Source organism: Anomaloglossus baeobatrachus, chromosome 4, assembly GCF_048569485.1.
Source record: "Anomaloglossus baeobatrachus isolate aAnoBae1 chromosome 4, aAnoBae1.hap1, whole genome shotgun sequence".
Lineage (NCBI taxonomy): Eukaryota > Metazoa > Chordata > Amphibia > Anura > Aromobatidae > Anomaloglossus > Anomaloglossus baeobatrachus.
Window position 1 is genome coordinate 593,444,092 of NC_134356.1, and position 24,345 is coordinate 593,468,436.

General features: G+C 53.2%; 1 protein-coding gene across 1 annotated transcript in view; it reads left to right on the forward strand.

Moving 5' to 3' along the window:
* The window catches only part of SNRNP27 (small nuclear ribonucleoprotein U4/U6.U5 subunit 27), a 41,428-nt gene that overhangs the window by 7,019 nt on the left and 10,064 nt on the right, over nucleotides 1–24,345 (forward strand). Inside the window, exons 3-4 of the mRNA XM_075342906.1 lie at nucleotides 10,014–10,129; nucleotides 18,314–18,393. Of these exons, the coding sequence (XP_075199021.1) occupies nucleotides 10,014–10,129; nucleotides 18,314–18,393 (196 nt within the window). The remainder of the gene's footprint in view (nucleotides 1–10,013; nucleotides 10,130–18,313; nucleotides 18,394–24,345) is intronic.

The window sequence follows — 24,345 nt, forward strand, 5'->3', positions numbered from 1 at the left end:
TGTCTTTCAGTCTGCCTCATTATTTTCAGCTAATATCAGGTATCACACTATATATTATATAATACAATATATTTGTCAAATAAACAAGCCGTCTTCTTCTAAGCATGCACACCCGCATTGCTGAAGGTGATGAGCCGCATAGCTTTCTCATGAGCCAGATCAGACACCCCCATACTTTGCACTGACGAGGGACAAGCACCCCGAAACAGTGTCTGCAAATTGGGATTCTGATCTGGCGTATATATCCTGAGTCATATTGCAAAGGATTGTTAAAAATCCACTTGTGACTCTTAGGATCGCTACTTCCAATAGGTGGTGCTGCGCTAGAGTTTGTCTCCTTTACTGGAGAGACAATTTGAATATTTCTTAGAGGGGCGTGGCTGCTATAAGTTCCCTTACTGGCAGCCAGACTGGCTTGCAAAGTCTCCTTAAGGAGAATAGTGTTCCCCTGTGAGCCGCTGCTGGACACTCCTGTCCTCTCAGACCATGCTCACATTGCTTTTCTTCATCGTTCCTTATGGGAGACCCAGACCATGGGGTGTATAGCTTCTGCCTCCAAAGGACACACAAAGTACTACACTAAAAGTGTAGCTCCTCCCTCCGAGCATATACACCCCCCCGGATGACAAATCCAACCAGTTCAATGCTTTGTGTTCAGGAGGGCTCATTCACCAAGGGTGGACCCTCCGGTGTCTAGACTTTCAGCCCGGACAGTTGTATCAGTGGCTGACGGCACCTCTCTAAGGATCCCACTGTCCGCCAGGTTGTCCTTCTGGCCAAATCTATATATGAGGCGGCAGGGGCCTCGTTCTCCCCATCTTTTGCAGCAGTGCGGGCTCTCAAAGCCATCTCTGCTTCTCTGGAGGAGATGCATTCCTCACCAGGGACTTTATGTCCGAAATGGTTGCCTTAACTTCCAGGCTTCAGTCTTTTCATCCTATGCCATGTCTGCCATGCTGGAGACTGTCACCGCACTGCGGTGGCCTCGGCTACTTCCCTCGCTATCTGCAGGCTCCTGTGGCTTCGAGAGTGGAAGGCAGATGCTTCTTAAGAAGTTCCTTGCTGGACTCCCTTTTGCTGGGACCAGTCTATTCGGTGAACAACTGGATGAAATTATTAAGGAAGCTTTTGGCAGGAAGAGTACTTCCATGCCACAAACCCAGGAAACCTGTCCAGGGCAGGAACCAGTCGAGGTTTCGTTCCTTTCGTTCCTCTAACTGGTCGTCCTCTAAGCCCTCGGCCTCGTCCACTAACTCAGTCAAGGTCCATAAACCAACTGGCGCATGAAGCCGCGTCCTCAGAAGTCCGCAGGAGCTGCTGCCACCAAGGCAGCCTCCTCTTGATTATCTGGCCGCGCCAGTAACGTCCTTGGTCGGTGGCAGGCTCTCCCTCTTGGGCGACGTGTGGTTTCAACACGTCTTCGATCAGTGGGTCTGGGTTACCATCTCCCACGGCTACAGAATAGAATTCTATCCAGCCCGCCAAACAGATTTTTTCTGTCAACTCCCCCCTGCTCCAAGGCCGCCGCCTTCTCACAGGCCGTGGCATTCTTGCAGGCCAATGGAGTAATTGTACCAGTTCCCGACTGGAACGTTTCTGAGATTTCTACTCAAATCTCTTCCTAGTCCCCGAAGAGGACGGTGCTTTCCGACCTGGATCTCAAGCTTCTCAACAAGCATGTTCAGGTGCGGCATTTTTGCATGGAATCTCTGCGTTCAGTCAATGACCCAAGGAGATTTCTTAGCATCCATCGACATCAGAGATGTCTATCTGCATGTGCCAATCGCAGTTTCACACCAGCGTTGGCTACGTTTAGTAATCAGAGAGGAACGTTTCCAATTCGTGGCTCTCCCCTTCGGGTTAGCCACGGCCCCTCGTGTATTCACCAAGGTCATGGCAGCAGTGGTTGCGGTTCTGCACCTCCAGGGGTTGGTAGTGATTCCTTACCTGGACGACCTTCTAGTCAAGGCTTCATCCAGTGCAGACTCTCAGCGGAGTGTCTCGCTCACTCTCAGCGGAGTGTCTCGCTCACTCTCAGCGGAGTGTCTCGCTCACTCTCAGCGGAGTGTCTCGCTCACTCTCAGCGGAGTGTCTCGCTCACTCTCAGCGGAGTGTCTCGCTCACTCTCAGCGGAGTGTCTCGCTCACTCTCAGCGGAGTGTCTCGCTCACTCTCAGCGGAGTGTCTCGCTCACTCTCAGCGGAGTGTCTCGCTCACTCTCAGCGGAGTGTCTCGCTCACTCTCAGCGGAGTGTCTCGGTCTCTACTCTCAGCGGAGTGTCTCGCTCACTCTCAGCGGAGTGTCTCGCTCACTCTCAGCGGAGTGTCTCGCTCACTCTCAGCGGAGTGTCTCGCTCACTCTCAGCGGAGTGTCTCGCTCACTCTCAGCGGAGTGTCTCGCTCACTCTCAGCGGAGTGTCTCGCTCACTCTCAGCGGAGTGTCTCGCTCACTCTCAGCGGAGTGTCCTCGCTCACTCTCAGCGGAGTGTCTCGCTCACTCTCAGCGGAGTGTCTCGCTCACTCTCAGCGGAGTGTCTCGCTCACTCTCAGCGGAGTGTCTCGCTCACTCTCAGCGGAGTGTCTCGCTCACTCTCAGCGGAGTGTCTCGCTCACTCTCAGCGGAGTGTCTCGCTCACTCTCAGCGGAGTGTCTCGCTCACTCTCAGCGGAGTGTCTCGCTCACTCTCAGCGGAGTGTCTCGCTCACTCTCAGCGGAGTGTCTCGCTCACTCTCAGCGGAGTGTCTCGCTCACTCTCAGCGGAGTGTCTCGCTCACTCTCAGCGGAGTGTCTCGCTCACTCTCAGCGGAGTGTCTCGCTCACTCTCAGCGGAGTGTCTCGCTCACTCTCAGCGGAGTGTCTCGCTCACTCTCAGCGGAGTGTCTCGCTCACTCTCAGCGGAGTGTCTCGCTCACTCTCAGCGGAGTGTCTCGCTCACTCTCAGCGGAGTGTCTCGCTCACTCTCAGCGGAGTGTCTCGCTCACTCTCAGCGGAGTGTCTCGCTCACTCTCAGCGGAGTGTCTCGCTCACTCTCAGCGGAGTGTCTCGCTCACTCTCAGCGGAGTGTCTCGCTCACTCTCAGCGGAGTGTCTCGCTCACTCTCAGCGGAGTGTCTCGCTCACTCTCAGCGGAGTGTCTCGCTCACTCTCAGCGGAGTGTCTCGCTCACTCTCAGCGGAGTGTCTCGCTCACTCTCAGCGGAGTGTCTCGCTCACTCTCAGCGGAGTGTCTCGCTCACTCTCAGCGGAGTGTCTCGCTCACTCTCAGCGGAGTGTCTCGCTCACTCTCAGCGGAGTGTCTCGCTCACTCTCAGCGGAGTGTCTCGCTCACTCTCAGCGGAGTGTCTCGCTCACTCTCAGCGGAGTGTCTCGCTCACTCTCAGCGGAGTGTCTCGCTCACTCTCAGCGGAGTGTCTCGCTCACTCTCAGCGGAGTGTCTCGCTCACTCTCAGCGGAGTGTCTCGCTCACTCTCAGCGGAGTGTCTCGCTCACTCTCAGCGGAGTGTCTCGCTCACTCTCAGCGGAGTGTCTCGCTCACTCTCAGCGGAGTGTCTCGCTCACTCTCAGCGGAGTGTCTCGCTCACTCTCAGCGGAGTGTCTCGCTCACTCTCAGCGGAGTGTCTCGCTCACTCTCAGCGGAGTGTCTCGCTCACTCTCAGCGGAGTGTCTCGCTCACTCTCAGCGGAGTGTCTCGCTCACTCTCAGCGGAGTGTCTCGCTCACTCTCAGCGGAGTGTCTCGCTCACTCTCAGCGGAGTGTCTCGCTCACTCTCAGCGGAGTGTCTCGCTCACTCTCAGCGGAGTGTCTCGCTCACTCTCAGCGGAGTGTCTCGCTCACTCTCAGCGGAGTGTCTCGCTCACTCTCAGCGGAGTGTCTCGCTCACTCTCAGCGGAGTGTCTCGCTCACTCTCAGCGGAGTGTCTCGCTCACTCTCAGCGGAGTGTCTCGCTCACTCTCAGCGGAGTGTCTCGCTCACTCTCAGCGGAGTGTCTCGCTCACTCTCAGCGGAGTGTCTCGCTCACTCTCAGCGGAGTGTCTCGCTCACTCTCAGCGGAGTGTCTCGCTCACTCTCAGCGGAGTGTCTCGCTCACTCTCAGCGGAGTGTCTCGCTCACTCTCAGCGGAGTGTCTCGCTCACTCTCAGCGGAGTGTCTCGCTCACTCTCAGCGGAGTGTCTCGCTCACTCTCAGCGGAGTGTCTCGCTCACTCTCAGCGGAGTGTCTCGCTCACTCTCAGCGGAGTGTCTCGCTCACTCTCAGCGGAGTGTCTCGCTCACTCTCAGCGGAGTGTCTCGCTCACTCTCAGCGGAGTGTCTCGCTCACTCTCAGCGGAGTGTCTCGCTCACTCTCAGCGGAGTGTCTCGCTCACTCTCAGCGGAGTGTCTCGCTCACTCTCAGCGGAGTGTCTCGCTCACTCTCAGCGGAGTGTCTCGCTCACTCTCAGCGGAGTGTCTCGCTCACTCTCAGCGGAGTGTCTCGCTCACTCTCAGCGGAGTGTCTCGCTCACTCTCAGCGGAGTCGGAGTGTCTCGCTCACTCTCAGCGGAGTGTCTCGCTCACTCTCAGCGGAGTGTCTCGCTCACTCTCAGCGGAGTGTCTCGCTCACTCTCAGCGGAGTGTCTCGCTCACTCTCAGCGGAGTGTCTCGCTCACTCTCAGCGGAGTGTCTCGCTCACTCTCAGCGGAGTGTCTCGCTCACTCTCAGCGGAGTGTCTCGCTCACTCTCAGCGGAGTGTCTCGCTCACTCTCAGCGGAGTGTCTCGCTCACTCTCAGCGGAGTGTCTCGCTCACTCTCAGCGGAGTGTCTCGCTCACTCTCAGCGGAGTGTCTCGCTCACTCTCAGCGGAGTGTCTCGCTCACTCTCAGCGGAGTGTCTCGCTCACTCTCAGCGGAGTGTCTCGCTCACTCTCAGCGGAGTGTCTCGCTCACTCTCAGCGGAGTGTCTCGCTCACTCTCAGCGGAGTGTCTCGCTCACTCTCAGCGGAGTGTCTCGCTCACTCTCAGCGGAGTGTCTCGCTCACTCTCAGCGGAGTGTCTCGCTCACTCTCAGCGGAGTGTCTCGCTCACTCTCAGCGGAGTGTCTCGCTCACTCTCAGCGGAGTGTCTCGCTCACTCTCAGCGGAGTGTCTCGCTCACTCTCAGCGGAGTGTCTCGCTCACTCTCAGCGGAGTGTCTCGCTCACTCTCAGCGGAGTGTCTCGCTCACTCTCAGCGGAGTGTCTCGCTCACTCTCTCAGCGGACCAAGTGTCTCGCTCACTCTCAGCGGAGTGTCTCGCTCACTCTCAGCGGCAGTGTCTCGCTCACTCTCAGCGGGAGTGTCTCGCTTCACTCTCAGCGGAGTGTCTCGCTCACTCTCAGCGGAGTGCCTCGCTCACTCTCAGCGGAGTGTCCTCGCTCACTCTCAGCGGAGTGTCTCGCTCACTCTCAGCGGAGTGTCTCGCTCACTCTCAGCGGAGTGTCTCGCTCACCTTCAGCGGAGTGTCCTCGCTCACTCTCAGCGGAGTGTCTCGCTCACTCTCAGCGGAGTGTCTCGCTCACTCTCAGCGGAGTGTCCTCGCTCACTCTCAGCGGAGTGTCTCGCTCACTCTCAGCCGGAGTGTCCTCGCTCACTCAGCGGAGTGTCTCGCCTCACTCTCAGCGGAGTGTCTCGCTCACTCTCAGCGGAGTGTCTCGCTCACCATCTCAGCGGAGTGTCTCGCTCACTCTCAGCGGAGTGTCTCGCTCACTCTCAGCGGAGTGTCTCGCTCACTCTCAGCGGAGTGTCTCGCATCACTCTCAGCGGAGTGTCTCGCTCACTCTCAGCGGAGTGTCTCGCTCACTCTCAGCGGAGGGTCTCGCTCACTCTCAGCGGAGTGTCTCGCTCACTCCTCAGCGGAGTGTCTCGCTCACTCTCAGCGGAGTGTCTCGCTCACTCTCAGCGGAGTGTCTCGCTCACTCTCAGCGGAGGTGTCTCGCTCACTCTCAGCGGAGTGTCTCGCTCACTCTCAGCGGAGTGTGTCTCGGCTCACTCTCAGCGGAGCTGTCTCGCCTCACCTCTCAGCGGAGTGTCTCGCTCACTCTCAGCGGAGTGTCTCGCTCACTCTCAGCGGAGTGTCTCGCTCACTCTCAGCGGAGTGTCTCGCTCACTCTCAGCGGAGTGTCTCGCTCACTCTCAGCGGAGTGTCTCGCTCACTCTCAGCGGAGTGTCTCGCTCACTCTCAGCGGAGTGTCTCGCTCACTCTCAGCGGGAGTGTCTCGCTCACTCTCAGCGGAGTGTCTCGCTCACTCTCAGCGGAGTGTCTCGCTCACTCTCAGCGGAGTGTCTCGCTCACTCTCAGCGGAGTGTCTCGCTCACTCTCAGCGGAGTGTCTCGCTCACTCTCAGCGGAGTGTCTCGCTCACTCTCAGCGGAGTGTCTCGCTCACTCTCAGCGGAGTGTCTCGCTCACTCTCAGCGGAGTGTCTCGCTCACTCTCAGCGGAGTGTCTCGCTCACTCTCAGCGGAGTGTCTCGCTCACTCTCAGCGGAGTGTCTCGCTCACTCTCAGCGGAGTGTCTCGCTCACTCTCAGCGGAGTGTCTCGCTCACCTCTCAGCGGAGTGTCTCGCTCACTCTCAGCGGAGTGTCCTCGCTCACTCTCAGCGGAGTGTCTCGCTCACTCTCAGCGGAGTGTCTCGCTCACTCTCAGCGGAGTGTCTCGCTCACGGGTCTCAGCGCGAGTGTCTCGGCTCGACGTCTCAGCGGAGTGTCTCGCTCACTCTCAGCGGAGTGTCTCGCTCCTCTCAGCGGAGGTCTCGCCACTCTCAGCGGAGTGTCCTCGCTCACTCTCAGCGGAGTGTCTCGCTCACTCTCAGCGGAGTGTCTCGCTCACTCTCAGCGGAGTGTCTCGCTCACTCTCAGCGGAGTTGTCTCGCTCACCTCTCAGCGGAGTGTCTCGCTCACTCTCAGCGGAGTGTCTCGCTCACTCTCAGCGGAGTGTCTCTCTCACTCTCAGCGGAGTGTCTCGCTCACTCTCAGCGGAGTGTCTCGCTCACGTCTCAGCGGAGTGTCTCGCTCACTCTCAGCGGAGTGTCTCGCTCACGTCTCAGCGGAGTGTCTCGCTCACTCTCAGCGGAGTGTCTCGCTCACTCTCAGCGGAGTGTCTCGCTCACTCTCAGCGGAGTGTCTCGCCTCACTCTCAGCGGAGTGTCTCGCTCACTCTCAGCGGAGTGTCTCGCTCACTCTCAGCGGAGTGTCTCGCTCACTCTCAGCGGAGTGTCTCGCTCACTCTCGCCACGCTTGCAAGTCCACTCTGACCCCGACCCAGAACTTACGTACCTAGGGATGCCAATTCGAGACTCTGCTGCACTTGTGAAGCTGCCCTTAGTCAAACAGCAGTCCCTTCATCTGGCGGTTCGCTCTCTGCTGAGGCTCCGCCGTCATTCCATCAGGTCATTCCATCAGGCACCTCATGCAGGTGCTGGGTCAGATGGTGGCGTCAATGGAAGCGGTTCTCTTTGCCAGTTCCATCTGCGTCCCCTGCAGCTGGACATTCTCCGCTGTTGGGACAAGGGACCTCTTCCTTGCACAGGCTGGTGGCTCTGTCGCCACAGACCAGGAGCTCTCTTAGTGGTGGCTTCGGCCCCTCTCTCTGTCCCAGGGACGCTCCTTTCTGGCCCCGTCCTGGGTGATTCTCACCACGGATGCCAGTCTATCCGGCTGGGGAGCAGTGTTTCTCCACCACCGAGCACAGGGCACTTGGACTCCGTCCGAATCAGCCCTCTCGATCAATGTGCTGGAAATCAGGGCTGTACTCCTAGCTCTCGTAGTTTTTCACACACCTGTCGGCGTGCAAGCACATTCGAGTCCAGTCAGACAACGCGACAGCAGTTCCCTACATCAATCACCAGGGTGGGACTCGCAGCCGCCTAGCCCTGTTGAAAATTCAACGCATCCTTCAGTGGACGGAGGACTCCAAGTCCACCATATCCGCAGTCCACATCCCAGGCGTAGAAAACTGGGAGGCAGATTATCTCAGCCTCAAACCGTGGACAGCGGCGAGTGGGCCCTGCATCCAGCAGTGTTCCGGTCAATCTGCCGCAAGTGGGGCACTCCGGAAGTGGATCTAATGGCATCCCGGCACAACAACAAGGTCCCGGTTTACGTGGCTCGCTCCCACGATCCTCAGGCCTTGGCGGCGGACGTGCTGGTTCAGGATTGGTCCCAGTTCCGTCTGGCCTACGTGTTTCCCCCTCTAGCTCTCTTGCCCAGAGTCCTGCGCAAGATCAGAATGGAGGGCCGTCGGGTCGTACTCATCGCCCCAGACTGGCCCAGGCGAGCTTGGTTCCCAGACCTGCTTCGTCTGTCCGTAGAGGTGCCGTGGCATCTCCGGACCGCCCAGACCTTCTCTCACAGGGTCCGTTTTCCGCCAGAATTCTGCGGCTCTCAGATTGACGGCGTGGCTCTTGAGCCCTGGATCCTTCCGCTTCAGGCATTCCTTCCGAGGTCATCTTCACTATGACTCAGGCTCGGAAGTCTTCCTCGGCCAGGATTTACCACAGGACTTGGAGAATTTCCTGTCCTGGTGTCGTTCTTCCGGCCATGCTCCTTGGCCGTTTTCCTTGCCGACCATCCTGTCCTTTCTACAGTCCGGTCTGCAGCTAGGACTGTCCCTCTATTCCCTCAAGGGACAGGTCTCGGCTCTGTCAGTGTTGTTCCAGCGGCGTCTCGCTCGGCTGGCTCAGGTGCGCACCTTCATGCAGGGCGCATCTCACATCATTCCGCCTTACCGGCGGCCTCTGGATCCCTGAGACCTTAATCTGGTCCTCACGGCCTTACAGAAACCCCCCTTTGAGCCTCTTAGGGAGGTTTCGTTGTTTCGTCTTTCACAGAAAGTGGTCTTTCTTGTGGCCATAATTTCTCTCAGGAGAGTCTCTGATTTGGCTGCGCTCTCTTCGGAATCACCCTTTTTGGTTTTTCACCAAGACAAGGTGGTTCTCCGTCCGACTCCGGACTTTCTCCCTAAGGTGGTGTCTCCTTTCCACCTTAACCAGGACATTTCATTGCCTTCCCTTTGTCCGGCCCCTGTGCATCGCTTTGAGAAAGCGTTGCATACTCTGGATCTGGTGCGGACGCTCCGGATCTATGTGTCACGCACCGCTGTTCTTAGGCGGTGCACCTCTCTTTTTGTGCTGACCACAGGTCAGCGCAAGGGTCTCTCGGCTTCTAAACCGACCCTAGCTCGTTGGATTAGGTCGGCCATATCCGATGCCTACCAATGTTCTCGGGTGCCTCCCCCGCCGGGAATTAAGGCATACTCGACCAGAGCTGTCGGTGCCTCTTGGGCTTTCAGGCACCAGGCTACGGCTCAGCAGGTCTGTCAGGCTGCCACTTGGTCTAGTCTGCACACCTTTTCGAAGCACTACCAAGTGCATGCTAATGCTTCGGCAGATGCGAGCTTGGGCAGACGCATCCTTCAGGCGGCTGTCGCCCATTTGTGAAGTTAGGTTTTGCCTACTTCTCAGTTTCTGTTTATTTCCCACCCATGGACTGCTTTGAGACGTCCCATGGTCTGGGTCTCCCATAAGGAACGATGAAGAAAAAGAGAATTTTGTTTACTTACCGTAAATTCTTTTTCTTATAGTTCCGACATGGGAGACCCAGCACCCTCCCTGTTGCCTGTTGGCAGCTTTCTTGTTCCGTGTGTTTTTCACCGGCTGTTGTTGTAGACAGAGGTTCCGGTTATTCCGGGTTTGACTCTATCTTTACTTATGGGTGGATGTCCTCCAGCTTTTGCACTAAACTGGTTGGATTTGTCATCCGGGGGGGTGTATATGCTCGGAGGGAGGAGCTACACTTTTAGTGTAGTACTTTGTGTGTCCTCCGGAGGCAGAAGCTATACACCCCATGGTCTGGGTCTCCCATGTCGGAACTATAAGAAAAAGAATTTACGGTAAGTAAACAAAATTCTCTTTTTCTGGTAGGAAAGGAAAGGATGGGCACAGAAAGTTAAATTCTCGGAGGGAACGCTCTGTAAACCGAGAATGAGATGAATATGTTTTGGTTATCAGGTCACCGCGCAGGCACAGGTCCTCCTCCCTCTCACCTGGAAGACTTAAGGAAAGGCGGGATGATGACAAGAAAGATGGTAAAGACTCTAAAGTGGTGAAGGAGCGGCAGATCGCAGGTGAGATAGAGTAAGAAATGGTATGTGACTGCACCAGCGCCAGGCAGAGCCAAGAGATGGGAGCCCATTGTATCAAGAGTAAACCAATCTCAATATCCTAATAAAAAACACATTCAATCAGATAACAAGTTTTTATTGATGACAACAATTAAAAAAAACATAAATGACAATAGACATTAAAACCATACTATAGGCAGGGAGAGCAGGCCATACTTCATAGTAACCATATAATTTCCACTATACATACAAATGGGGAGTTACACTTTATTGATGTATATCAAATTAATAATAAACATTAATCTATATATACAATGCAGTCATCATTGCCTCTTTAGTGGTATAATACCTCACATAGCTCCAGCCTTAAGGACTACCCCATTGATCTCAACATAAAACAGACATGATGTAATCATAAATCAGTAGGACACCACTCCCCCGCCACACACTCCAACGCGCGTTTCACAACCGCTTCTTCAGGGAGTGACCATTGTATCAAAAGCCCTGAACTATGTGGTGACATGGCACAATGTTGCCACGCGGCTGATGGCGTCTTGTCACAGCTGGCCTATTGTATCCATCTCCCTGCAGTGTAGAACAGTATCGTGGCCTGGTGTCAATTATTCCACATTTTGTATTCCTGTTGGCTCCGTATAAGATTCATTCCTACAATGTAGGTTGTGTCCGCTTCTGTTTGCACTGAGCTCAGCGTTGGAGCAGTATACAGTAATGGGACACATGAAGTACATAAGTACCATAGTACTAAAATGTGCTGAAAATTGCCTGAAAACAATTAGTCTTTTTAGTGTCAAATGTAGCAGAATTCCAGGAAGTTTCTTCTCTGCACATTATATACCTACCGTTACTACTAGATCACATATGTGCCGGATCTCTATAGCTGGGATCCTCTTGCTATGACCATTTTGATGGTGATATCATCTTTTGTGGAGATCTCAGGAAAAAAGAAAAAATACTTTAGAGGATCCAAAAAGTGTATTTATCTTCATCCAGTGATCCTTTGGTGTTCTGCTTTCCTTTCCTACATTTCAATGTTAGATTCCCACTGGGGAATGGTGAAAGCTGCCACGACCCGGCAGTCACATATCGTGAATGCACAATATTGTCCCAATCTTCCTTTAAAGGGAACCTGTCAGGTCCAATATGCACCCAGAACCACGAGCAGTTCTGGATGTATATTGCTAATCCCTGCCTAACCGTCCCTGTATACACTAGCATAGATAGAGATCTTTAGAAAAAGTATTGCTAAACATATTTTACCGTATGTTAATAAGTGAGGGGCCTAGTCCCCTGGGTGTTGATTCCCCTGGGTAGTCGCCCCCATTAGCATGTTTGTACGCCCCTGTGGATGTGCTAACATGCTAATGAATACACAGTGTCACAGGATGAGCTCACCTCTCCGCCACCATCGCTGGATTTCGGCTCAGTGCGCATGACCCCGGAGTTTGGGTTATGTGCACTACTTCAGTTTGAAGCCAGGACACGTACACCCGGCTTCATAGTGCGCATGACCCAAACTCCGGGATCATGCGCACTGAGCCAAAATCCCCTGTAGAACAATATGGCGGTGGAGAGGTGAGTGAGATCATCCTGTGATGCTGCGTATCATTAGCATGTTAGCATGCCCATAGGGGTCTACTAACATGCTAATAGTGCTGACTAGCCAGGGAACTAGTCCCCCCGCTCATTAGAATACGGTAAAATCTTTAGAACTACTTTTTCTAAAGATCTCTATCTATGCTAGTGTATACAGGGACGGTTAGGCAGGGATTAGCAATATGTATCCAGAACTGCTCGTAGTTCTGGGTGCCTATTGCACCTGACAGGTTCTCTTTTAAGGGCATTTATTTATTTATTTATTTTTTTTGTGCAAAAAAATGTATATTTCTTCATCGTTCCTTATGGGAGACCCAGACCATGGGTGTATAGCTTCTGCCTCCGGAGGACACACAAAGTACTACACTAAAAAGTGTAGCTCCTCCCTCCGAGCATATACACCCCCTGGATAACCAAATCTAGCCAGTTCAATGCTTTGTGTTCAGGAGGCACACATCCACACATGCATTCTCATATGATTTCTGATTTTAAAGAGTTGGAAGAAAAGCGGGTCCAAGCTGGACTCCCGGCATGTCCCTTCTCACCCCACTGTGTCGGCGGTGTTGTTAAGGTTGATTTCAAGGCTGGAGCCTTTCATGCCGCGCTCCTTCACCATCCCTCGGGCTCTTGCTTGAAGTGGGAGCCAGCACGGTTCTCACTGCTTTGCAGGAGACCGGTCTCCATCCGCAGCCCTTTCAGGACCCTGCCGGACGGAGCACTCATCCCTCAGGGACCTGGCCCTGCGTCTCATAAGCTAAGTATTGAGACGTTTTTGAGGGGTCCCTTGTACATTTATTGTGGGGAGAGTGTGTTATTTAGCTTTGCTGTGATTTCCGGCCGGTTCTCTGGTTTTCACCTGAGAACCGCGCCGAGGGTGCCTGCTCGTCGGCTGCATGGAAAAATTTAGGCCCCGGCTTCGGCTGCGGCCTACTTTCGTTTTCACTGCCCCTGCATGTCAGTCATGCAGAGGGACAGTGCGGCGCCGCCCACCGGCCGTTCAGCCCAGGGGAGGACACTCCTATCTGAGGAGATGTTTCCCTCCCCTGGATATCTCCTTGGCCCTCCGGTTCCCGCTCTTGGACTAGGCCCCGCCCCCCCTCCTCCCTCCGGCGCCATTTTATCAGCGTTCTCACACTGATCGGCGCTGGCTGCTGCATCTCTGCAACCTGTCTGGGGGTCCGAGCTGTGGAATCCGGAGGGCACATAAAACGGTCTGGTAAGCCACAACCTCTGGTTGTGGACTTCCTTATACACTCTCTGGGGGTCATTCTGAAGGCGTGTGTTCTTTACTGCAGAGCCTCCACCTCAGCAGCATGTCTCACACTAGGAGCAAGGCTGTACTCAATATGCACTGCATGTAAGCTCGTACTGCCTGAACCGAGCACATATCCACATTGTGATGCCTGCTCTAACATGGTGGTGCCTCAGCCTGGAGTCTCCCCAGTGGTCCCTCCGGCTGCTCCGGCCCCGGTGGCTGAACCCCCGGCTTGGGTAGAATCGTTTTCTAAGGCTATCTCCCAGTCCTTTGCCGACTCCATGGGACAGCTGTCCCGGACTTTGCTGAGCATGCATCAGCCCCCTTCTCAGGGCGCCTCTGCTGCTCCGGCTCGCTCTGCAGAGCTCACAGAAGATTCTTCATCTGCTCCCAGACCCCGTCCTCCTAAAAGGAGACGCAGGGTCCCCTCTCCTTCCTCGTCCCGCGGCTCCGATTCACGAGCCGACTCGCAGGACGAGGAGGATGTCTTTACTGGGGGCTCGGACGCTACCTCCATGTGCCCCATTGATCTGACCGAGGGTGATGCGGATGTTAGTGATTTGATTGCGTCCATTAATTCTGTACTGGACCTCAATCCGCCAGTATCAGAGGAGCAACCCTCTCTGGCAGAAAAGCACCAGTTTACCTTGCCTAAGAGAACAAGGAGTGTGTTCTTTAACCACTCCAGTTTTCAAGCCACTGTGTCCAAGCCCAGAGCCTGTCCTGACAAACGCTTCCCAAAGCGTGGTTCTGATGACCGTTTTCCTTTTCCACCAGAGGTGGTCAAGGAGTGGGCTCTCTCACCAAAGTAGACCCTCCGGTGTCTAGACTCTCAGCCCGGACAGTTGTATCTGTAGCTGATGGCACCTCCCTTAAGGATCCCACTGACCGCCAGGTTGACCTCCTGGCCAAGTCTGTCAATGAGGCGGCAGGGCAGGAACCAGTCGAGGTTTCGTTCCTTTCGTTCCTCTAACTGGGCGGCCTCTAAGCCCTCGGCCTCGTCCACTAACTCAGCCAAGGACCAGAAGCCCACCTGGCGCAAGAAGCCGCGTCCACAAAGGTCCGCAGGAGCTGCTGCCACCAAGGCAGCCTCCTCTTGACTATCTGGCCGAGCCAGCAACGTCCTTGGTCGGTGGCAGGCTCTCCCACTTTGGCGACGTGTGGTTTCAACACGTCTCCGATCAGTGGGTGCGGGATATCATCTCCCACGGCTACAGGATAGAGTTCTCTTCCAGCCCGCCAAACAGATTCTTTCTGTCAACTCCCCCCTGCTCCAAGGCCGCCGCCTTCTCTCAGGCCGTGGCATCCTTGCAGGCCAACGGAGTAATTGTACCGGTTCCCGCCAGGGAACGGTTCAGAGGTTTTTACTCAAATCTCTTCCTAGTCCCCAAAAAGGACGGTTCCTTCCGGCCCATCCTGGATCTCAAGCTTCTCAACAAGCATGTTCAGGTGCGGCATTTTCGCATAGAGTCTCTGCGATCAGTCATTGCCTCAATGACCCAAGGAGATTTCCTGGCATCCATCGACATCAGAGATGCCTATCTGCATGTGCCAATTGCAGTTTCACACCAGCGTTGGCTACGTTTTGCAATCGGAGAGGAACATTTCCAATTCGTGGCTCTCCCCTTCGGGTTATCCACGGCCCCTCGAGTATTTACCAAGGTCATGGCAGCAGTGGTTGCGGTTCTGCACCTCCAGGGGTTGGCAGTGATTCCTTACCTGGGCGACCTTCTTGTCAAGGCTTCATCCAGTGCAGACTGTCAGCGGAGTGTCTCGCTCACTCTCGCCACTCTTGTTCAATTCGGGTGGCTTGTCAATCTGCCAAAGTCCACTCTGACCCCGACCCAAAAACTTACGTACCTAGGGATGCAATTCGAGACTCTGCCGACACTTGTGAAGCTGCCCTTAGTCAAACAGCAGTCCCTCCATCTGGCGGTGCGCTCTCTGTTGAGGCCCCGCCGTCATTCCATCAGGCACCTCATGCAGGTGCTGGGTCAGATGGTGGCGTCAATGGAAGCGGTTCCCTTTGCCCAGTTCCATCTGCGTCCTCTGCAGCTGGACATTCTCCGCTGTTGGGACAAGCGGACTTCTTCCTTGCACAGGTTGGTGGCTCTGTCGCCACAGACCAGGAGCTCTCTTCAGTGGTGGCTTTGGCCCCTCTCTCTGTCTCAGGGACGCTCCTTCCTGATCCCGTCCTGGGTGATTCTCACCACGGATGCCAGTCTATCCGGCTGGGGAGCAGTATTTCTCCACCACCGAGCACAGGGCATTTGGACTCCGTCCGAATCAGCCCTCTCGATCAATGTGCTGGAAATCAGAGCTGTGCTCCTAGCTCTCGTAGCCTTTCACCACCTGTTGGCGGGCAAGCACATTCGAGTCCAGTCAGACAACGCGACAGCAGTTGCCTACATCAATCACCAGGGCGGGACTCGCAGCCGCCTGGCAATGTTGGAGGTTCAACGCATCCTTCAGTGGACGGAGGACTCCAAGTCCACCATATCCGCAGTCCACATCCCAGGCGTGGAAAACTGGGAGGCAGATTATCTCAGCCGTCAAACCGTGGACAGCGGCGAGTGGGCTCTGCATCCGGCAGTGTTCCGGTCGATCTGCCGCAAGTGGGGCACTCCGGAAGTGGATCTAATGGCATCCCGGCACAACAACAAGGTCCCGGTTTACGTGGCTCGCTCCCACGATCCCCAGGCCTTTGCAGCGGACGCGCTGGTTCAGGATTGGTCCCAGTTACGTCTGTCTTACGTGTTTTCCCCCTCTAGCTCTCTTGCCCAGAGTCCTGCGCAAGATCAGAATGGAGGGCCGTCTGGTCATACTCATTGCTCCAGACTGGCCCAGGCGAGCTTGGTACCCAGACCTGCTCCGTCTGTCCGTAGAGGTGCCGTGGCATCTCCCGGACCGCCCAGACCTTCTCTCACAAGGTCCGTTTTTCCGCCAGAATTCTGCGGCTCTCAGATTGACGGCGTGGCTCTTGAGTCCTGGATCCTGACGGCTTCCGGCATTCATCCCGAAGTCATCTCCACTATGACTCAGGCTCAGAAGTCTTCCTCGGCCAAGATTTACCACAGGACTTGGAGAATTTTCCTGTCCTGGTGTCGTTCTTCCGGGCATGCCCCTTGGCCTTTTTCCTTACCGACCATCCTGTCCTTTCTACAGTCCGGTCTGCAGCTAGGACTATCCCTCAATTCCCTTAAGGGACAGGTCTCGGCGCTGTCAGTGTTGTTCCAGCGGCGTATCGCCCGACTGGCCCAGGTGCGCACCTTCATGCAGGGCGCATCTCGCATCATTCCACCTTACCGGCGGCCTTTGGATCCCTGGGACCTTAATCTGGTCCTCACGGCCTTACAGAAACCCCCCTTTGAGCCTCTTAGGGAGGTTTCTTTGTTTCGACTTTCACAAAAGGTCGTTTTTCTGGTGGCCATAACTTCTCTCAGGAGAGTCTCTGATTTGGCTGCGCTCTCCTCGGAGTCACCTTTTTTGGTTTTTCACCAAGACAAGGTGGTTCTCCGTCCGACTCCGGACTTTCTCCCTAAGGTGGTGTCTCCTTTCCACCTTAACCAGGACATTTCATTGCCTTCCTTTTGTCTGGCTCCTGTGCATCGCTTTGAGAAAGCGTTGCATACTTTAGATCTGGTGCGGGCGCTCCGGATCTATGTGTCACGCACCGCTGTTCTTAGGCGGTGCACCTCTCTTTTTGTGCTGACCACAGGTCAGCGCAAGGGTCTCTCGGCTTCTAAACCGACCCTAGCTCGTTGGATTAGGTCGGCCATATCCGATGCCTACCAGTGCTCTCAGGTGCCTCCCCCGCCGGGGATCAAGGCGCATTCGACCAGAGCTGTCAGTGCCTCTTGGGCTTTCAGGCACCAGGCTACGGCTCAGCAGGTCTGTCAGGCTGCCACTTGGTCTAGTCTGCACACCTTTTCGAAGCACTACCAAGTGCATGCTCATGCTTCGGCAGATGCGAGCTTGGGCAGACGCATCCTTCAGGCGGCTGTCGCCCATTTGTGAAGTTAGGTTTTGCCTACTTCTCAGTTTCTGTTTATTTCCCACCCATGGACTGCTTTGAGACGTCCCATGGTCTGGGTCTCCCATAAGGAACGATGAAGAAAAAGAGAATTTTGTTTACTTACCGTAAATTCTTTTTCTTATAGTTCCGACATGGGAGACCCAGCTCCCTCCCTGTTGCCTGTTGGCAGTTTTCTTGTTCCGTGTGTTTTCACCGGCTGTTGTTGTAGACAGAGGTTCCGGTTGTTCCGGGTTTTACTGTCTCTACTTGTGGGTGGATGTCCTCCTTCAGCTTTTGCACTAAACTGGCTAGATTTGGTTATCCAGGGGGTGTATATGCTCGGAGGGAGGAGCTACACTTTTTAGTGTAGTACTTTGTGTGTCCTCCGGAGGCAGAAGCTATACACCCATGGTCTGGGTCTCCCATGTCGGAACTATAAGAAAAAGAATTTACGGTAAGTAAACAAAATTCTCTTTTTTACTAGAACAGTGAAATGAAATTGAGAAGTCACACTGCTTTTTTTTTTTTTTTTTTTTTTTTTTTCTTTTCTTCATTTTCAAATACCAATGGAGTGTTTTTAGCAAAACTGTATGGAATTTCTCAGTATTAACTGAGATCAAAATGTCTGAGCACCAAAACATGCATTACAAAATGTGCGTAATTTGCTCAGTGGTTTTCTGGCCATAACCTGCAGTTTGCTTTTTGTCATTTTTTTTTTCTCTGCATGCAAAGTGTGACCCTACCCGTAAAGGTTATTCACATCTTGTACATTTAAGGCATATCAAAAGGAGAGAAGCTGTCGGCCCCATCAGCTGGTTTTACAAGTGCCTCAAGAATGGGGTCCTGATTGCTTCTGCCACTGGATGGGGGGTTGGCGTTCCCTGTGATTTTGTATGGGAGTTTTGCACACCTCTCCACTGGCAGCATTGGTGGGACCCCCATCTACTATACATATATGGAATATTCTGTGACTGTGGCTTAAGTTACCTGATGGGGAATAACCCTTTATCGGTGCTGCTCCACTGTGTTTCGTCCAGATTCTTCCGTTTTTCATATAGTGAGGCGCAGCATGTGGATGGGTTCTGTTCTATGTGTAGATCACTTTTTACACATAATATACTGTTACCAGACAAGAAGCAAGCAGAGCATGCTGGGAAATGCTGCAAATGTATATAACTGCACACCGACACTGTAAGGCACCCAGGAATAGTGATTCCCAGAGATCCCAGTGTCTCCATTATTTCTAAACTCCAAAATGCTGATAGTTATTATCAACCAAGCTTTTTTTTTTTTTTTTATACAGCGGAGGATCTTGAAGGAAAAACCGAAGAGGAGATTGAAATGATGAAACTGATGGGTTTTAGTTCCTTTGATACTACCAAGGTAATGCAAGTCTATAACTTTCTTTATGTTGTATTACATTTGTCATGGTACATTACCGTGTGTGTGTGTGTGTGTGTGTGTGTATGTAAAATATATATAAATATATATATATATTATATTGCCTTACACCTTAAAGAGATAACCCCATTTCGAAAATCCTATCCCAATATGTAATAGGTGTAATAATATTAGCAAATACCTCCAATTAGAAATGTAGTATAGTTCTCCGGATATAGCCATGTGTCTTACCTCGTGCAGGGCATTGCAGCTTAGGTATCCATGGTTATAACCACTCATATAGTGACAATTAGTTGCGCATGGTCATAACCATGGATACCTAAGCTGCAATACCCTGCACATGAGGTAAGAGACTTGGCTATATCAGGAGAACTATACTACATTTCTAATTGGAGATAATTGCTAATAATATTATACCTACTACATATTAGGATAGGATCTTTGAGATGGGAATAAACCTTTTGAGGCCCCCTTCACACTTCCGCACAAAAGATGGAGATGTGCCACGTTCTGTTTTGTCCATCCGTTTGTCATGCGTGTGCCATCCGTGTGTAAGTGTCTCCAGTACATGTGCCATTCGTGTGATGTACTGGAAAAAAAACGCATGACCCTGAAATGACTGGTTGGTTGTGTAGAAGGTGTACAAAGATAGGTATATAAATTGTATAGCTATTTAGCAAAATAAACAATTAAATGACAGCTGCGGGATGATATCATCAGGTGGGGAACGTCCATGGTTATTGGCCTCTCCCAGCCTAAAAATTGTCTGCAGCCGCCCTGGAAGTAAAGCATCTGTCGTCTCAGCTCAGCTCTTCCCAATTGCCCTGGTGCGGTGACAATCGGGGTAATGGTTTTTGGCAATAACAGTTGTCGTGTTAGCTGGCATCAATCCCTGGTGTTGGCAATAAAGAGGTGTATATCATTACTAACCCAGTAATCAAAAAAAAAAAAATACCATAAATACACTTTACTGAAAATAAAACACTCCCTGACACTTTCCCTCCTCTTAGTCACCGTGTTTTTTGTTGTTTTTATTTCAAAGGCGGGTCCACCATAGTCCAGTGAATCCGACATAGTCCACAAGTGGAAACTTGGAAAATATAAACAGAGAGAAATAAAAAGACACTATTCCTCGATCATCAATGTATTAGAAAGCAAACGTCCCAGGTCCGATGTAGTGCAGTGGTTCCCCTGGTGTTCCTCAATTACGTATGTAGATCAAAGGCTGTGGAGCCTCAGGACCAGGTTCTTTGAGCAGCAGCCACTCCCGGCTCACACTGCGCTCCACAAGACCCAGTTTCTGTGATGAGGGGTTTCATCGGTATCGTCACCACTCCTCACTGTGATAAGCGGACCTGGGAACGCCACTTTTAAATAAATTGGTGAACAAGGGTCGGTATTTTGTTTCTATTCCTCTCTTGTTATGTATGTCAGGTTTCTATTTGTGGACTACGTCGGAGTTTCTGGACTACATTGGACCTGTTTTTTGGTTTTTTGTTTCTTAAATTGGTGAATCAGGGAAAGTGGGGGGGAGTGTTTTTCAAATAAACTATTTTTGGGTGTGGTGTGTTTTTTTTTTTTTTTTTTTTTACCTAGTAAGTAATGGGGGTGTCTGATAAACACCTCTCCATTACTAAGACCAGGGCATGATAGCAGCTGACAATGCACAGCTGACATCAACTACCATTACCCCAATTGCCACCGTACCAGGCAAATCGGGAAGAACTGAGGCAATACGCCAGAAGTGGCACATGTCATATGGTGCTTCACTTCTGGGGCGACTGCGGGCCCGTGTTTTTAGAGTTGGAAGGGCCCAAGAACCATTGTGCTCCCTGCCTTAGAATATCAGCCCCCAGTTCTCTGCTTTACCTTTGCTGGTTATCAAAATGGGGTGGGTACTCCCATGTTTTTTTTTTTTTGTTTTCCTCTTTATTTGGTTAATAGCGATAAAATCTATCACCCTTGCACATAATTAACACATAAATAATAAGTATTTCTTAAATGCATTTAATTCTTGTCCATGTCACTAGGATGTCATTCATGCGTTGTACGTGTTTTTTTTCACGGACCCATAAACTTCTATTGACTGTTTGCCTGCTGACAGTAAAAACGGAGAACTGTCTGTGGATCACAGGGACTGTGTGAAAACATGGAGGTGTGAGGATGAATTGAGATTTCTTTTTCGCTCCTAATTGGGAGACCCAGACAGTGGGTGTATAGCTACTGCCCTCTGGAGGCCGCACAAAGAACTACACTTAAAAGTGTAAGGCCCCTCCCCTTCTGGCTATACACCCTCCCGTAGGAGTACAGATTCCTCAGTTTTAGCTTTGTGCGCAAGGAGGTCAGACACGCACGCATAGCTCCATTGTTTTTAGTCAGCAGCAGCTGCTGACTATGTCGGATGGAAGAAAAGAGGGCCCATACAGGGTTCCCAGCATGCTCCCTTCTCACCCCACTGTATGTCGGAGGTGTTTGTAAGGTTGAGGTACCCATTGCGGGTACGGCGGCAGGAGCCCACATGCTGATTCCTTCCCCATCCCTTTTTACAGGGCTCTGGGTGAAGTGGGATTTACTGGTCTCCAGGCACTGAGACCGTGCTCCATCTACAGCCCCTGGAGAAGATGCTGGATGGAGCGGAGTACATCAGGGACATGGCCCTGCTTCCTCAAGGTACTCTGTGTCCCCGTGCATTTGGCGCTCACACCGCAGCATGCTGGGTGTTGTAGTGCGCCGGGGGACATCAGCGCTACGGCGCTTGTGCCATGGCCTCATTCAGCTTCGCTGAAGCAGGCACACTTCTAGGAATCGGTCGCGCCGGCCGCTGGGACTGCGGCGCGGCTGGCACTTGTGGTGCGCCGGGGACTTCAGCGCGGCCCGCGCTTTTACGGCGGCCGCGCTGATAACTCGAGTCCCCGGCTTTTGCGGCCTGCTTCCGTTCGTTCCCGCCCCCGGACCTGCCAGTCAGGAGAGGGGCGGGACGCTGGCCACGTCTAGGAATCGGTCATGCCGGCCGCTGGGACTGCGGCGCGGCTGGCACTTGTAGTGCGCCGGGGACTTCAGCGCGGCCCGCGCTTTTACGGCGGCCGCGCTGATAACTCGAGTCCCCGGCTTTTGCGGCCTGCTTCCGTTCGTTCCCGCCCCCAGACCTGCCAGTCAGGAGAGGGGCGGGACGCTGGCCAGTGCATCAGCGCTGAGGGCTGGAGTCGTTTTTACATACTCCAGCCCTCACAATCGGCACAGAGGGGACACTGTTTCCCGCACTTTTGTTTGGGAACTCCCACGGACCGCCCCTCTCCACAGACGCCGGCAGCCATTCCTGCTGACACGCTGAGCTGCAGAGGGGAGCCGGGGAGACCCAGACAAGGAATTCTGCAGCCTCTTACCCGCTATTCAGCGGGCGGTAAGCAGCCCTCAGGGCTCACCCCCTCTGGTGCCAGTAGTATTCTTAGTATTTTGTTTCTACAAATACTTTGTATTGCATAGCGCTGGTCGCCCTTTGGCTATAGACTCTCTCACATTGCAGAGAGCCAGCAGCATGTCGTCCGTAAAACGCAAGGGTGCCAAGGCACAGACATTATATGCTTCCTGCACCGCATGTGGGACTTTTCTACCGGCAGGCTCCACGGACCCCCATTGTGTGCAGTGCTCGGCCCCTGCGGCGCTTGCACAGTCGGGACCTCTGCTGGACGTGACCCAGGGTGTACCACCTGTGAATGCTGTCCAGGTGACAGGAACTGAGTTTGCAGCTTTTGCTGACAGAATGTCTCTCACTATGTCACAAATTCTTGACACATTGCGAGCTAGGCCTGTACTTCAGGCCACGGACACTGTGCAATCATTGCCCCCTGGTCCCCCTCAGCTCCAAGCTCCGGGACGGGCATATACACCTCAGGGTGAAGACTCTGACTCGGACGATGGCCCCGGGCAGCCTAAGCGGGCTCGCTATGACGGCCCTTCACATTCATCTCAATGGTCAGGATCCCAGCGAGATGAATCTATGGGTGATGAGGCGGACGTAACTGATCAGGATTCTGATCCTGGGACCGCTCTCAATCTAGATACACCAGATGGTGACGCCATAGTTAATGATCTTATATTTAACATCAATAAGATGTTAAATATTTCCCCACCAGCTCCTCTTGTGGAGGAGTCAGCTTCGCAGCACGAGAGAATCCATTTCAGATACCCTAAGCGTACTTTAAGCACTTTTCTGGACCACGCTGACTTTAAGAGACGCAATCCAGAAACCCCACGCTTATCCTGAAAGGCGTTTTCCTAAACGGCTTAAAGATACACGCTATCCTTTTCCCCCTGAGGTGGTCAAGGGTTGGACCCAGTGTCCAAAAGTGGATCCTCCAATTTCCAGGCTTGCAGCTAGATCCTTGGTTGCAGTTGAAGATGGAGCGGCACTTAAAGATGCCACTGACAGGCAGATGGAGCTCTGGCTGAAATCCATCTATGAAGCGATTGGAGCGTCATTAGCGCCTTCTTTTGCAGCCGTATGGGCACTCCAAGCTATCTCAGCCGGGCTTGCGCGAGTTGACTCCGTCACACGTGCATTTGCCCCGCAGGTAGCACCATTGACCTCGCAAATGGCGGCATTCGCGTCGTACGCGATTAATGCTGTTCTTGACGCTACAAGCCGCACGGCAGTGGCGTCAGCCAACTCCGTTGTTTTGCGTAGGGCCCTGTGGTTGAGACATTGGAAAGCAGATTCTCATTCCAAGAAGTGCTTAACCAATTTGCCTTATTCTCGTGACCGATTGTTTGGAGAGCGTTTGGATGAAATCATCAAACACTCCAAGGGTAAGGACTCATCCTTACCGCAACACAGACAAAACAGACCCCAACAGAGGAAGGGTCAGTCTGGTTATCGGTCCTTTCGAGGACCGGGCAGGTCCCAATTCGCCTCGTCAAAAAAGACTCAAAAAGACCAGAGACGCTCAGATTCTTGGAGGTCTCAGTCACGCCCAAAAAGGACAGCCGGAGGAACCGTTGCCAAGACGGCGTCCTCCTGACTTGCGGTCTCCGATTCCCACACCCGCGGTCGGTGGGAGGCTTTCCCACTTTGGCGACATCTGGCTGTCACACGTCAAAGACCGTTGGGTGAGGGATATTCTGTCTCACGGGTACAGGATAGAGTTCAGTTCTCGTCCGCCAACTCGTTTCTTCAGAACTTCTCCACCACCAGACCGAGCCGATGCTCTGTTGCAGGCGGTGGCCGCTCTAAAGGCGGAAGGAGTGGTGACCTCCGTCCCTCTTCAGGAACAAGGTCACGGTTTTTACTCCAATCTGTTTGTGGTCCCAAAAAAGGACGGATCGTATCGGCCCGTCCTGGATCTAAAGTTGCTCAACAGACACGTAAAAGTCAGGAGGTTCCGGATGGAATCCCTACGCTCCGTCATAGCCTCAATGTCTCAAGGAGATTTTCTAGCATCAATAGATATCAAAGATGCGTATCTCCACGTGCCGATCGCACCAGAGCATCAGCGTTTCCTACGCTTCGTCATACACGACGAACACCTGCAGTTCGTAGCGTTACCTTTCGGTCTGGCAACAGCCCCCCGGGTCTTCACCAAGGTCATGGCAGCAGTAGTAGCTGTTCTGCACTCGCAGGGTCACTCGGTCATCCCGTATCTAGACGACCTGCTTATAAAGGCACCCTCTCAAGAGGCATGCCAACACAGTCTGAAGGTGGCACTAGACACTCTCCAGAGTTTCGGGTGGATTATCAACTTTCCAAAGTCTCATCTAACCCCGACCCAATCTCTGACTTATCTTGGCATGGAGTTTCATACTCTCTCAGCGATAGTGAAGCTTCCACTGGACAAGCAGTGCTCGCTACGGACTGGAGTGCAATCTCTCCTTCAGAGCCAGTCGCACTCACTGAGGCGCCTCATGCATTTCCTAGGAAAGATGGTAGCAGCAATGGAG